Consider the following 15,091-nt stretch of genomic DNA (forward strand, 5'->3'; position numbering starts at 1 on the left):
TCTTCCTCTTGATTATGGTTCACAGAGTTTACAGGGTTGAGCAGCTTCTCAGGGTGGCTACAGAACAGTGCAAGTGAAGGGAGGAGGCAGTGGTCAAAAGAGGATCCATGAACTTCGACACCCGGAGCTAAAGAAACCCTCATGGGGGTGTGACTAGATCTGGTTTCAAATCTCAGTCTACCATAGTCCTATAGGCGCAACAGCTAATCTCAGGCCCAAACTATTACCCCATTCCTGGTCTCCGAGGATCCCCATGTATTTAAACCCTCTGTTCATTTATTTTTATGTAGGGCATGTGCTTCAGGTGGTAAAATAAGTCTTTCATGGTCCTTCTTAGGTAAAATCTGTCATTATCTTAAAAATCACCCTTAAGAGAATTCCAAAAATTTTCATTTGGAATGCAAAATTTCCTCCTCTCTCCTTCTAGTAATTCTGGGCCTTTGTGCATGCTTTATCCACCTGGAACTACTGACTTATTCAAACACACACTGAGCCCATGCAGTGTCCATCCTCTTCCTGTGCACCTGGCAAACCATGCCCCTCCTGTAGACTCAGGGTTACCCTCACTGATGCCCCCATGTGGCCGCTTGCAAAGCAGTCGGAGACCAGTTTGCTAACTTTTAACTCGTTTCTATTAATACTATAGCTTGCACATTTGTAAGATGTTAAAAAACCTGAAGGCGACCAGCTTAAATTCCAGAGAAAAGAAACTCTTATTCTAGAAACCCTTTCCTGAAAAAACAAACCCTCCCCAGGTTTGGACACAGACTCCATCTCAACCCTTCACTGATGCCAGCAGATGGCTCTGTGGCAGTTTAGATCTGCCACCACTCCCCAGCCCCCTGTACCAGGCAAGGACACAGCCAACCCATGAAAACTGATCTGTCTGGCTCCCTAAGGCTTTGGTCTGCACAATGAGCAAATAGCTCAGACTTTTCCAGACAAGCTTTTAGTGCAAATCAGGCTTCAGTGATATTCCACATGCATTAGGTAATAGCTGCCACTACCAACCCTCCCTTATAAAAACCAACACTAGTTAACTTATATGATGAAAGGTCAATTGGCAAGCAAAATTCCATTGTCACAGTTCCACTCACAAAGACCAATGCCAGCCTCGTCCCTCTTGTGTTGTGGCAGATGCTGAAGCAATGAAGGAGATGCTGGAGATGGATCTTAGAAAGGGAGAAGTAGCTCTCTTTTTATGATTCTCCCAACTGCTCCCAGTGTGACCGCAGACTGCAGGTTCCTGCAGACCTTGCCGTTTCAGTGATGGCCACAGTCTCTGCCTGGGCTAACTGACCATCCCCGCCCCACTCATGCTCTCTGAGCACAGTGGTCAGTGACCAACCTACTTCCAGGTGGCTAATCCACTGACTCAAACCCACTTCTGGTTGGCTAACCCACTAACCAGAGAGAGTCCCTAATTATTTTCTTTATGACTTTTCCTCCTGTATGTCTTTTGATTCGTTTCTATTATGGAAATGGTTTAGCACAGTAGTGTTTCTTTTCTGTATTATGAGAAATTGCCTGAGAAAAGGGAGGAGGGCAAGCAAATGAGAATCCCCCAAGTTTATGGCACTTGTCCCTTTCTCCATGATGACTGCGCTTCAACCTTCAGCATCAGGGTCTCTCCTCAGCCTCTCCTCACCAGAGTGTTCTTTGTTCCAACACTGTGATGCCTGTGGGGCCCCCTACCAGGCTCGGGGGGCATCCTGTTGGCTTCAAGGACAGAAAAAGGAGGGAACAGCAACAGTTAACCATGGATATAAATTTGGAGTAACTGTTCAGTAATACTGATTGAAGGACTCACAATTCAGGGTGTGTCTTCTTTTTGAGGGCAGGCACACTCCTCGGTGTGAAGGAGTTAGGGGACAGAAATGGGGAGGGAGGCCTTTTGGAAGTAATAAAGGGATTATAACAAGAAGGTGGCTCTGGACCCTTCCTCTCTCTTCTCACTTGGTTCTCTGAGTGATATTGTGGATGGTAGGATGGTTTAGTGGAGGCATGTTAGAAGTCTGAGTTCCCTGGGGATGGGGCTGTGTGTGTGATCTGGAGAGCTAACCGGAGCATAGAGCCAGCCCCAAGGAGAGGAAATGGGGCTGTCTGGATCAGGCTGTCAGGGAGAGACAACCTCAAGGTTTCCACATGGTTATAATTTGGGCTGCAGAGGGTGGGACCCTGGATGTGGTAGACAGCGAAGAGAGGGAGGAGTCATGAAGAAACACAGATAAGACAGATACCAAAAATATTTGGGTTTCTTAAGGAAAAAGAGTTCTACAGTTGGGCCCTGGTATCTGAGATGAATTGATTCCAGGACACCCTTTGGATACGAAACCCCACGGATGCTGAAGTCCCTGACATAAGACGATATAAGATAGCATCGTATTTGCATATAACCTATGGACCTGCTCCTGTACACTTCATCTCTACGTAACTTATAATACCAAGTACAATGTAAATAGTTGTTATGCTGTATTGTTTTTAATTTGTGTTACATTTTATGCTTGTATTGCTATTTTTTATTTTGAATATTTGCAATACTCGGTTGCTTGAATCCACAGATGTGGTCACCCACTGACATGGAGGGCCAAGTTTAGGTTCAAAGCATTATAGACCCGCTGCCTTTAGGTCTACTCTGATTTGCTTGGAGCCTGAGGCATGTGGCCCAAGGCTCATTATGACTGTCCTTACAGCCTTTTAATTGAGAAGAAGTCATTATTGGAAACCAGCCTCAAACTGAGAATCAGCAGGTAATTAGAACATTTCAGTTTGCAAATCCAAGTCCTACCTGCTGGATGGCTTAAGTTTTTACACCTTTTTCCATAAAGTAATCATAATTGTAAAGAAACACCCTAGTTAAGTAACTGCCTACATTAAACTAGAATCTTGATTACAAATATACAATTATCATAAAAACTGTTTCTAAACTCTTGCTGGCTCATCAAGAATAAGATTAATCACCACGACTGGCCCAGTGAGTGGCTGGGAACAGCCTGGGGCCCTGGAGTAAAGGCTCCTCTCATAGCAGCAGGGTAGCCAGGATAAAAGGCTCTCCTCTATGGGCCCTATACTACCCGTTGCTTTTATTACTTTTAAGCTACATATAATCTTAGGAATGATGAGCTAATATTAGAAAATGTACCTAAGATTTTATAATGAAAATTTCAAAGACAGTGGAGCTAGTTAGACTTTACTGTAATTGTGAGGAATATTAGATTAAAAGGAAAGCTCTTCTACTTAAAATACAACTGTGGCCTTTCAGATCCCCCAAATACTGGGTTTGGTGCTTCCGCAGCATCCAACTTCTGCCACTGTATCAGATTTTTTGTTTTGCTTGTGTAATAAGCTACTGTGCGCAACTGCTATGTGTAGTGAAGGAAAGGTATCTATTTTACCAGTATATTACCAGCATTAAGCATAATATCTTTCATATAGAATGAGCTCAACTACTAAAAGCTGAGGAAAGAAAGGTAGGAGGGAAAGAGGGAAAAAAGAAGAGAAGGGGAGGGAGACAGACTAACCCCGACATAGCCTTTAACACTGAAGCCAAAAGTAAAAAGGGAGGGAGGGAAAGGGAGACAGACTCACCCTAGTGCAGCACTATCTAGAATGACCAGAAGTGGGCAGGATGGGCTACCGTCTAGCCTGGAGCTCATGACAGCCCTGAGGAACAGGGGAGGGGAAGGTGGCCTGAAGTCTGCAGCAAGGCTGAGCCATCTGCCCCATCTTAATGCACAGCTTTGAGCTTTGAGACTAACACTTTTTATTCATCATGGGCTACTGATTTTTGTCTTCTCAAACAATTCTTTTTATTCTTACTTACTTAAAACTACCGATTCTTCCTTACATTCCCTCCCTTACCCCAGTCATATGGAATCCTAGGCCCCCTACCTCTTACATACTACTGCTCCTAGAGGCATGGCCAGGGCTGATGCATTACCTGTTCATTAAGTTGTATGACCTGCGTTTCTAAATCTTTATCAGATCTGGATGTTGAGCCGCTGGAAGAAGCCCTTTTGGCTGATGAGGGTCGAGAAGGTGTGGATCCTGGTTTAGCTGCTGGACTTGACTTAGCTGCACCTGAAAGCAATCAGAATAAATGATAAATAGTGGCAACATTAAAAATGTGTTTTAGATATATAGAAAATGAATGATATGAAAGGAGCTTACTACAACATATAAGTGATACCTCCAGTGATCCCTTCCCATACAGAATAAGTATAAATAAGTTCAGCAGGAGTGCACACGGTTAAAGTATGGTTGTTTTGGGTAACTTATCTCACCTTTGTGAGGGCTGTTTTTTTTTTTTCCTCAAGTAACGAGGTTATCGCTATTGTCTTCTCCCTCTGGTGATGTAAGAGTAAAATAAACAAAGGGATTTTAAATGATTTTTAAGAGGAAAGGTTTTTAAATAAACTCAAAAGTATCACCCTAATGGAATTTCTAACAAACAAAAGACCTTACAACTGACTAATACCTTAGAAGAAATATCAATACAAGTGTATTTTTTTTTCTCTTTTAAAATGTTTCTTAGCTTTAGCCACTAAAGTGTCTAAGAGCAATGACATCTCCATAGCAGCGGGCACTCCTGATGCCCAGACCTTGGTTTCTAAATGTTACTCTGCCATAAAAGGGTTTCTTGAGAAATGCCTGATTCTAGGGATGGGGCAGTAAATGTTCAGACTGAGCTTAGGGTATCTTGTGTCAAAAAGCAAGGATGTGCCCAAGGATTAATGTCAAGAGCACGAAGGGGCTACCAACTAGTCACCCTTGGGACAGCATGAATATCAGAAAGAACAACAAATAGCTTCCTTTACTGTAATGCACTGGATAAATAAAAATCTTTTAGTTTGAAATGACTGAGAGAGAGACAGGCTTGAAGACAGGGAGAGGGAGAAGGAACAGAAAAGAATATAAAGATCTTTTTAATCCTTTTTAAGGAACACTGGCAGCCAGTAAATGTAAAAGAAATGCTGGAACTAGAACATAAATCACAGTTTTGCAACATCCATAACTAATAACTGATTCAGAAAGGGCTCATCCTTGGACATGTAAATGTTAGGTGAGTAGGTTTGGGGAAACAGGATATTTATATGTGTTACTCTACAAAGTAATTTACTCTACAGGGGAAAATGCACCCTTACAATGACGAGATCTGAGGGTCAGCACTTTAAGCAAGTGATCCATTTAGCATTACTAATAATGTTACAAAGTGGAAAAAAGAAAGACCACTGGTTTCAGGTAAGACCTCACCTATCTGGAGCTCAGCTCACAACAGACTCTCAGTATCTAGAACAATGCACAGACACAAGAACGGCCTCTGCAGCCAAAACAGAAGTCCCAATGTACATGCAATATACTTCATGGATTATGAATTCCAAGCCATTACTGCGAGCCACCCTTCCCTTTTCCCCTGAACACAGTCCCCGTGAAGTGGCAGCTGTTTCCCACCGCCCCTTCAGTCTGGTGTAGGTGCTCCTTCTCTGCACTCCCATTGGCTTCTCTCCTAATCCCCACTCTTATTTAGAGCAAGAAACACATCTTACTCATCTTTGTAACCCCAGTGTGTAGCACAATGCTTAGGTGAACATGTATTTGGTTAAAGAGCAAAGTTTAAATATATAAACACGTAAATAAAACTTTTGGTGATGTGGTTTCCAACTTTACAGTTTATTTCCAACTTCACAGTTTATTAGTACCAACAGATTAGCAAGAGCCAAAGGGTTATAAAGACAGGTATGTGACAGCAGTTACAAGTTTCAACCAACATCCTAATTACAAAGTAGCAAACAGGAAGACCATAAAATTTTTTTTGTGTCTTGAGGTGCCTGGGGTCATTATCTCCAGATGCAAGTCACACACACCCTCTGGAAGCACTCACAGCATTACAGCCTTTAAAATACATGCCTTTCTGTTAATTAAAAAAAAAAAACTTCTTTAAAAATACAGGGAGGTGCCTAATACACTTTAAAATGAGAATGGTAAATTGGGAAAGACTTAAAATAGTTTGAATATTCACAGGTTAAATCTGCAGATCCCTGGAAACCTCACCTATGCGGAAGAGCTTCCCAAGGGTTCTACAGAGCTGACATTTTGCTTTATTTGTGACTGGTACACGGCTGCAAGGGCCCTTCTTCATCTCTGTAGAAGCCCATATGTCACCGTCCTGGAATACTACTTCCATGTCCCACTGACCAAGTTCTTTAACTCAAAGGCAAACTAACTAGGTAAAGAAAACAATGTGGATGAGCAAGCAGGACGGCAGGGTGAGGACACCTGACCTCGCAAAGATCCTTCTCCGAGGCAGCCACCAGCCTAACAGATGGGGAGACAGCTTCAGAAACATCATGTTCTTTCAGATCCTTTTATAAGCAATACCTCATATTTTAATACAAAGAAAGTCTAACAGAAAGTAGTGCGAAGACTACCTAGGATCAATACCCCTTACACACATATTTATTAACTGCCTGCCATGGGCCATGCACTGGAGGACCCTAAAAATGCCTAAGATGCAGTCTTTGTTTTCCAGCTCAGTCTCACATGAGCAACAGTTATCTAAGAATTCCCAGGTGTGGCACCTTCAGCGTCCTCATGAATAAGCCAGGATTCTATGATTCCATGACCATCCCATGTGATGGGGCTTGGCTGTGTCCCCATCCAAATCTCATCTTCAATTGTAGTTCCCATAATCCCCACATGTTGTGGGAGGGACCCGGTGGCAGGTCACTGGAGCATGGGGGGTGGTTACCTCCATGCAGTTCTCATGATAGTGAGTGAGTTCTCCCAGGATATGATGGTTTTATAAGGGGCTTTTTTCCTCTTTGCTTGGCACTTCCTCCTTCCTGCTGCCATGTGAAGAGGGACATGTTTGCTTCCACCTCAGCCACTATTTTAAGTTTTTCTGAGGCCTTCCCAGCCCTGAGAAACTGTGAGTCAATTAAACCTCCTTTCTTTATAAATTATCCAATCTTGGGCAGTTCTTTATGGCAATGTAAGAACTAATATACCATGCAATTCAGGCTGTATTCCATCTGCCTCCTTCCTGTCCCCTACTTCCTCTGAGTGAGTAGGTCTACCATCCTTCCAGTCTCAGTTCAGATGTCACTTTGTGAGGTCACAGTGCCCTGAGCACTTTCCTAATGGCATGCACCAACTGTTATGGTACAGCTGTTTCTTTAATGCCTACTTCTCCCATGAATGTAAACCCCAGGACATAGGAGTTTTATCTGTTTTAGTCACCACCTTATGTTCTCACCACCAATCATAGTGCCTGACCCAGAGACACCCAATAATAGTTTTTATGATTCATTATACAAGACCTAGCAGAAGCATCTCTTCAAGGTAAGGACAGGGGGAAGCTTGAAGAGCTGATGCCAATGTCAAAGTCATAGACACAAAGAACCAGCAAACAAGAAGGAAACCAAACAAAAACCATCGGTTTTCCATAAAGAGCGTTCCTCCTTGGTCTCCTCTCAAGATTACCTCTGTAAATGACTTAGGCCCTGTACCTACACAGAATCAAGAGAGGCAGCGTAAATTCAGTCAGTAAATGCTTAACTCTGAGTGGTCTGTGTTGTCTAAGTCCGTGCCATGCTCACTGGCCCCTCCTGAGGGACACAGCCTTGCAGAGGAGGCCTCCCTAAATAGCATGTGATGACCCACCCCCCTGGCAGTCTTTCATAGGCAGGTCAGTAACTACGAAGTGGTAGCAATAACTGAGCTAGGATCATCAGACACACTCACGTTCTGGTACGTGGCCTTATCCAGTCTGATGTCAATTTATAAAGAAAAATGTCATAGAAGAAACAGAAGCTGACTGCTTATAATATAGGGCTACCACTAATTATGTTCTCAGGATATCATCAAATAGGGCTTGAAAAAAAATGAAATGTTTGATAAGATGTAGAAGGGGTCGTGGCAAGTCAAACCCTCGGGCAAAGCCACGTTATGAGAGAAGAGCAACTATGAAGAAGCATAGGACACTGGCCAGGAGAGCAGCGAGACACGTGGGGAGGCGCTCGGTGTGGCTCATGGGAGGGGGGGAGGGAGCGAGGGCATGGCAGCTGCAGTCACTGATGCTCTCCCGGTTCCAGCCACACACAGTCACATGGGGAAATAGGTTTTGTTTGTTTTGTTTTCTTCCTTTGAGGAAATATCCCTTGCTGTTAACAGAGCCCAACTTCAACCTGTCTGTGTAGCTCTAACTCACCAAGCTGTGGTTAAGCAGTGTCAGCCCTAAAATGGCATCTGTGGTCATGAATCGGGCAAAGGTCAGGTGGTGGCCTAGGGCCCCAGGGCTCGCTCACTGGCACACACATTTACACCTCCTGGATCCCTTTGAGATGAGAGAGGTGCAGGCGATGAAAATCAGGCTTGGCATCTTCTGCGGCTCCACCACCTACACACACGTGGGATGGAAGCACCACTTCCCTTTTGACCCACCCTTAAGCCTCACTAACTGGGGGACACAGTGCAGGCAGAGTGAAGGAAGAAATGGAAAACAAATTCTAAACATTTAATAACCAGTCACTTAGGTAATTGATATTTGATATTTAAAATATTTAAAATAATTTAAAATTGAAATTCTATTGTTTGAAAAAAACTGATAACAGAGGAAAATAAACGATGCAGAGGATATGTGAGGTCAGGCCTAGTTAACTACATTTTTACCTTCAAATGAATAAATGTGAAGAAATGAAACAGCAGGAAAGGCATGGGAAAGCTCTTAGTATCTTCTGAGGTTAGGGTAAAGAAAAAATCCCCAAACCCCATAATTAACAGTTAAACTAAAAGCTCATTTTCAAATAAATGTAAAGTGGGCTCATTAAATTATCACAAGCTGCAATTTGAAACGGAAGTAATTTAGCCCTCACAGCTGTCACATGATTAAGAAATACTAGTTGTATAAAAATAAAAATGAAACCTTTTGTCTTCATTATATTCAATGATTTCATGTTTTCCTTTTCAGAATAAACAATAGACAATATCCTCACATCTAGCATGACTCTTTAGAGTTAAGAACTCGTTTTTTGTTTATTTGCTTTCTAGGTCTTGCTGTCTTCTAACAACCACACTCTAAAGTTTCTGGGGCTGCCAGATATTCTTTCCCGCCTTACCTGGGCCAAATAACACGACTGTTCTCAGAAAACTATATAGTTATCAATGTCATAAACTTAAAAATAACAGAATACTCTTATGTGAGCTACCATCTGTATTCCAATCTTGTAAACTGGTCCAAACATGTCTCTGACAGCATCCAATCCTGATTTTAGATACTAAGGTCCTCAATAGCTATCTTTTTGCTTCCCAGAATGCCCCACTCCATCAGTGATTTGACTTTTGTACCTTTCCCAGGTCTCTTGGCTCAGTGATGCTTATGTGGAAAACATTTACATAATGGCTTTTACAGAGAGTGCACCTACTTTGGCTATAATACAGATATAGATTTTTTTTTTCTTGCAGCTGATTCAAACATTTCAAATTTTTTTCAAGCTGCATTTGATGGTGTCCTGAGAACATAATTAGTGGTGGCTCTGTTTACAAGCAAACATTTTGCCCTCAAGCTTTTCCACCTCCCTAATTTTACCTTTCAAAATAAAAAGGAATTTCAGAAGCAGAGGAAAATAAGCATAAATTTTGTCCAAGTCCCTGTAACTCTCTGAATTTGCTCGTTGGACATGATTTACAATGCTAGTCTTTGAGCAGTTGTGTCTTAATTAATGCCTTTAGGATTTGGGGTTATAAATATGATTCTAAGACATTTTAACCACAGTTGTAAAGAAATCAGAGTGGTCTGATTCACTGCCTTAGTGAAGCAGGGCATTGCTGTGTCTAATGTCAATAACTAGTAGCTTGCTGAGTGTTTATGGAAAATGCTGCAACATGTGGAGCATATGAGGCTCAATGAATTCAAGGATGAAGCAATTAAAAGCACTGGACTTGGCTTTATCTTTCATGGCCAAGACTCTGCTGGAATTCAGAAATTCTTTTCACATAACTTGCCATATTATTCCTTTTGCCAAAATCATAAACAGAGGAGCTAAAAATATGACATTAATACTGTTGACAAGAACCACAGAGACATTAAAAACATGAGCATGTGCACACACACGCAGGTGGCTACCACTCTTCTGGTCATGGTCATTCCTAATTTTTCTCTACTTCGAGAGCCTTTCCCCTCCCAAACCATACCCCAAGCTCTTCTCAGTCAATTAAAAAAAAAAACAAACCCAGAGCTGAACAACTATGGCAGAAGATACACTGCAACTGCATTGATTCATTGTGGGTGGATCTGGTATCACTTTCTTGTCCCCTGCACCTTGGCAAATTGTATTTTTTAACAGATAATGAGCTTGGTCAAAAAAAAAAAAAGTAACACCATTGCTGGGAAAAGGATATGGGCTAGACTGATGAGGAGAGTGAATTCCACAGGAAGAGGACTTCTTTGGTAACTGAAATGACACCACAGCCCTCATACTGCAACAGGATTGCCAGTCCCTACAGAATGCTGATTACTGCAAATTCAAGTTATATTGACCTGGTCCTTCCTTCAAACCTGCCTCCATACTTTCACTTTGTAGATTCTGTAATTTGCTGTGAGCTGAGGGCAAACAAGCACCTCAATGGACAGAGTTCAGTCCAAATGCAACTTTAACAGGGTTCTGGGCTGCTCTGATTCATGAGATAATTACGAGGCTGGTTTTTAAATTCTGAAATTGGCAGTTTACAGCCCTTATGACTTCTGTTCTGACCAATGGAGCCAGTGGTAAGGTTTGCAGCTCTTCCCTTTCAGTGGTGGCTCTTAAGAGTGGCTGCTCTTTGAGCTGCTAGGGGCAGCTCCACACAGCAGGCATTAGCCACAACAGTCTCATGGGAATGAAGACCTGGTATGGAATTGGACATCCTTCACCTGCCTCTAGGGAAGCAGTGAGTGCAGTGGTCAAGAGTGGGGGCTCTGCAGCCAGATAGCCTTCTTAGGGGGGGTCCCAGCTCTGCTACTTCCTGACCAGTATGGCTTTGCAGCCACCTTGCTTACTTTACTAAAGAAAGGAAGAGCAGCCAACATGGTGAAACCCCGTCTCTACCAAATATACAAAAAGTAGTTGGGTATGGTGGTATGTGCCTGTAATCCCAGCTACTCAGGAGGCTGAGGCAGGAGAATTGCTTGAACCAGGACCCGGCAGGTAGAGGTTGCAGTGAGCCAAGATCTCGCCACTGCACTTCAGCTTGGGCTACAGAGCCCATCTCAAAAAAAAAGAAAGGAAGAGCAGTGCCAACTTCCCAGAGTTGGGAGGGGCACATGACTTAATACATGGAAAATACTTACACAAGGGGCCTGGCACAAAATATGTGCTCAATAAATGGTAGTTTACATGACTATTATTACTCAGCAAATGAGACCTGATTCAACTAATGATGCAAAAGTGCATTGATTTCCCATTTCCAGATACTACTAAAATAAAAACAAACAGTTGAAATACTAAGAAAATGACTCAATTTTATTTAAACAAAATTTTCGTAAATTAAATTAACCCAATTTTTACACAGTAAACAACTATTGTATAATTTAAAGATGTAGATATGCACAACTGCATCATGTATATATGCTCAGCTTCAATAAACTTGCTTTTAAAACCAAAAAAATGTGATTAATCCATAACCCACCAATGGGCTCCAAGGCATAAGTTCCTTCCATTCCATGCTCTCCCTATCTATCTTCGTCTGTGCTTCTTCTAAATTATCCTAATTCGTTCATTTGTGTAAATATTTATTCAGCCATAACCTTATTATGTACCTGGCAAGCTAACAGGCAATCAAGATCAAACAATGAATGAAACATAAGGATGCCTGTCCTTGTGGAATTTACATTCTAACAGGAGAACTAGACAATAAATAATACATGATAAATCAGTACGTGACAGAATCAACTAGAAAATAAGTGCTATGAACAAGAGAAAAGCAGAGCAGGGTTAGGTAAAGAGAGCTGGGCTGGGGGTGGGGGTGAGCGGCAATTTTAAACAGGAATTTCACGGAACGCCTAAGCAACCATTACGGAGCATTCCTCCAGTTTCAATTTCTCAGCTCAGGTCCATGGTACTTCCATGGGCCACACTCACACCAAGGCCACCCAGAAGAACAGAGGTCAGGACACCGAGCACCAGCAGGGCAGCGCCAGGTGCCCCTTTTGGTGGGAGTCCTGCTGCAGTCTCACACAGACACAGGAGGCGAGGACCTCCTGTGTGAGGCCGCCTTAGCTCAACAGTCTCATTCTCCATAGAAGCCAACAGCTCTTGTAACAAACTCCATAGTCACAACTTCCAGGATCCCTGCAGGGAACATGCCAGTTGTAGGAGTATCCCTTCCTTCTTTAAGGCCTCTCATAGTGAGTGTGAGATCTGTGCCAAGACCCAAGGAAGGAGAGGGAGGTGGCCACCTGGACAGCCAGGAGCAGAGCAGGCCAGGCAGACGGAAGGCTGAATGGGGAGCAAAGGCCCTGCCTCACCGATCAGGAGCCAGGTCAGGTGGCTGGGGCAGGGTGAGAATGGGATACCACAGGTAGAGAGAAGGTCAGAGATGTATTGGAGGGGCAGGTCATAAAGGGCCTCGCAGGGAAAAGGGAAGCCAATGCAAGATCCTGAACACAGAGATCCTGACACAATCTGGCTTGTCTTTCAAAAGGCTCACTCTGCCTGCTGTGTTGAGAACAGGCCAGGAAGGCTGAGGGGAAATGCAGAAAGGCCAGCTAGGTGGCTACTGCAGTAATTTCCTTGGGTATGAGCAGTGAGTGCCCAAGACAAGATTTGTTGTGTTTTTGGTAAAGTACCTGCAATGCTATGGTTTAGGAAACCCTATTCTGCACCCTACAGAACAGTCATCAAATGTCCAGAGATTTCACAAAACCTATGTTTGGCAATGTTAACAGCAACAGAAAGACATTCTGTGATCAATGGCATATGCTACTGATTCCAAGGGGAGGGTTTAAGAGAAAACGGGCGGTAACAAGAGCTATGAGTCAGCCTGTGTCCCTCCTAATCCACTGTTCGGGGTCATTACAGTGTAAAATAAATGGCTCTGCGCCTGGGAGAGCATCCGAGTGAGGTGACTGCAGGTCGGGGGTCTGCCGAGGGCATGGCTGAAGTAGCACAGAGTGAGCAGCACCTGAGGACCTCTCTTGGCTGACTGGTGGTCTCGAAGCCTGCCCCTGCCAAGGATAGAGGGCCTGACTCTGCTGAGCACATCCAGTGAGTGTGAGCTTTCACATACTGAGTTACTTCTGCCCTGCTTACTGTCCCTGCTGGAGATGATGTGCTTATTTTTAGCCATCATGTGATTCCAGTATTTTCCAGGCTCTGCTTGAGTCACTCTGGTTTCAGAGAATTTTTCATAGGGGGAAAAAAGGAGGAAAGCATTCTGCATCTTAAAATGGCTCAAGTATTAAACATTCTATCTTTTAAATAGTCATTTGAACATCCTATCTATTTCTTTCAATAAACTACTGACTTTTCACACCTCACATATTGGTAAAAAATTAAGTGTCCTTTGAAACACATTAGGTATCAAATCCAGTCACCTTCTTCATTTAAAATGTTATTTTTTGATAATTCTCAGAACAATAGAAATGGAGAGGCTCACTTACCCCAATGAAAATCACACACAGCACATCCCCAAAATAATGTAGAGGAGCAACCCTTTGCCTGTTTACCGTAGTAACAGGGGAAGATGGTGACGGAGTCCCGAACGCTGAGCCAGCCCACTGGGCAGACGACACACAGGCGTTACCATGACAACAATATCGAGGGTGCTACTGCACTCCTGGCATGCAGCAGTCATTTAACCAAAAAGCTTATAAACGGGATGGTCATTCTGGGGGAATGTTAAGTACTAACTTTATGACATGTTGTCCTTTAGATTCCAGTCAGAACCCCTATTGAGTGACAATAAGCAAGACCAGTGTTTGCGGTTGTTTTTTTGATGGTGGCCAGCCTGTTGTGCTCCATTAACACCATCCTATCCAGACTCTTCTGCTAAGAGAGACATGGTCTGAGGCCACAGGGCAGGCTGGAGCTCAGGGAAGGGAGAACTCCGAGGTGAGCCCCATGCTCGCCAGGCTCCTGGTCTAGGAATCTCTGCTTCTTTCAGCCAACTACTAAGTCAGAAACATGCATATTTATAGTAGCACAATTCACAATAGCAAAGATATGGAACCAACCTAAGTGCCCATCAACCAATGAATGGATAAAGAGAATGTGTTATAGAAACACCACGGAATATTACTCAGCCATAAAAAGGAACGAAATATGTTCTGCAGCAACTTGGATAGAGCTGGAGGCAATTATTCTAAGTGAAATAACTCAGGAAGGAAAAATCAAATCGTGTATGTTCTCGCTTCTAAATGGGAGCTAAGCTGTGAGGATGCATAAAAGTGAAATGATAGCTCTGGGGATGGGGAAGGTTGGGAGGGGAGCGTGGTAAAAGATGACATATTGGGTACAGTGTACACTGCACTGAAATGAATGGATGCACTAAAAATCTCAGAAGTCTCCATAAAAGGACTTATCCATGTAACCAAAAACCACCTGTACCACAAAACTATTGAAATAAATACAATTTCAAAAGGAAACATTTTCTGAGCTACTGTGTAGTGTACTAGCATACTTTCTAAGTTACAGTGTAAGGGGCTTCTCACGTGATGGAAATGACTGGAGAGTACTTCAAAAACAGCCACGTATTGACTGAGTACCACATCTTCCTTAATCCAAATGAATGCTGCAATGATTCAACTTAAACTCTTCAACTCAACAAGTATGACATGAGGACCTTCTATGGGCCAGGCAATGGGGGAACAATGATTGAACAAGGCAGAGGTGAGTTATAGTGTAGCTCACCCAACTCAAAAAAATTCCAGAAAATTCTACAAGTCAAAGCTGTTTTCGATTCCTGCCCAATATACTAAGTAACAAAAAAAAAGTATCAATAATAAAGAAAAATCACAGGGATCCGATGATATTCTGCTTACAGTAACTAAGAATGAATGCTAAGTCACCATTTTGTGTGGCCTGACGAGGATTACAATTAGGCTGAGAAGTAAAAT

General features: G+C 42.9%; 1 protein-coding gene across 4 annotated transcripts in view; it reads right to left on the bottom strand.

Moving 5' to 3' along the window:
* Nucleotides 1–15,091, bottom strand: part of MAPRE2 (microtubule associated protein RP/EB family member 2) — a 166,356-nt gene that overhangs the window by 12,690 nt on the left and 138,575 nt on the right. For all 4 annotated transcript variants that reach the window (XM_017511403.2, XM_017511402.1, XM_017511401.1 and 1 more), the window contains one exon: nucleotides 3,941–4,080. In XM_017511403.2, coding sequence (XP_017366892.1) covers nucleotides 3,941–4,080 — 140 coding nt within the window. The remainder of the gene's footprint in view (nucleotides 1–3,940; nucleotides 4,081–15,091) is intronic.

This window comes from Cebus imitator, unplaced genomic scaffold (genome assembly GCF_001604975.1).
Source record: "Cebus imitator isolate Cc_AM_T3 unplaced genomic scaffold, Cebus_imitator-1.0 Scaffold448, whole genome shotgun sequence".
NCBI lineage: Eukaryota > Metazoa > Chordata > Mammalia > Primates > Cebidae > Cebus > Cebus imitator.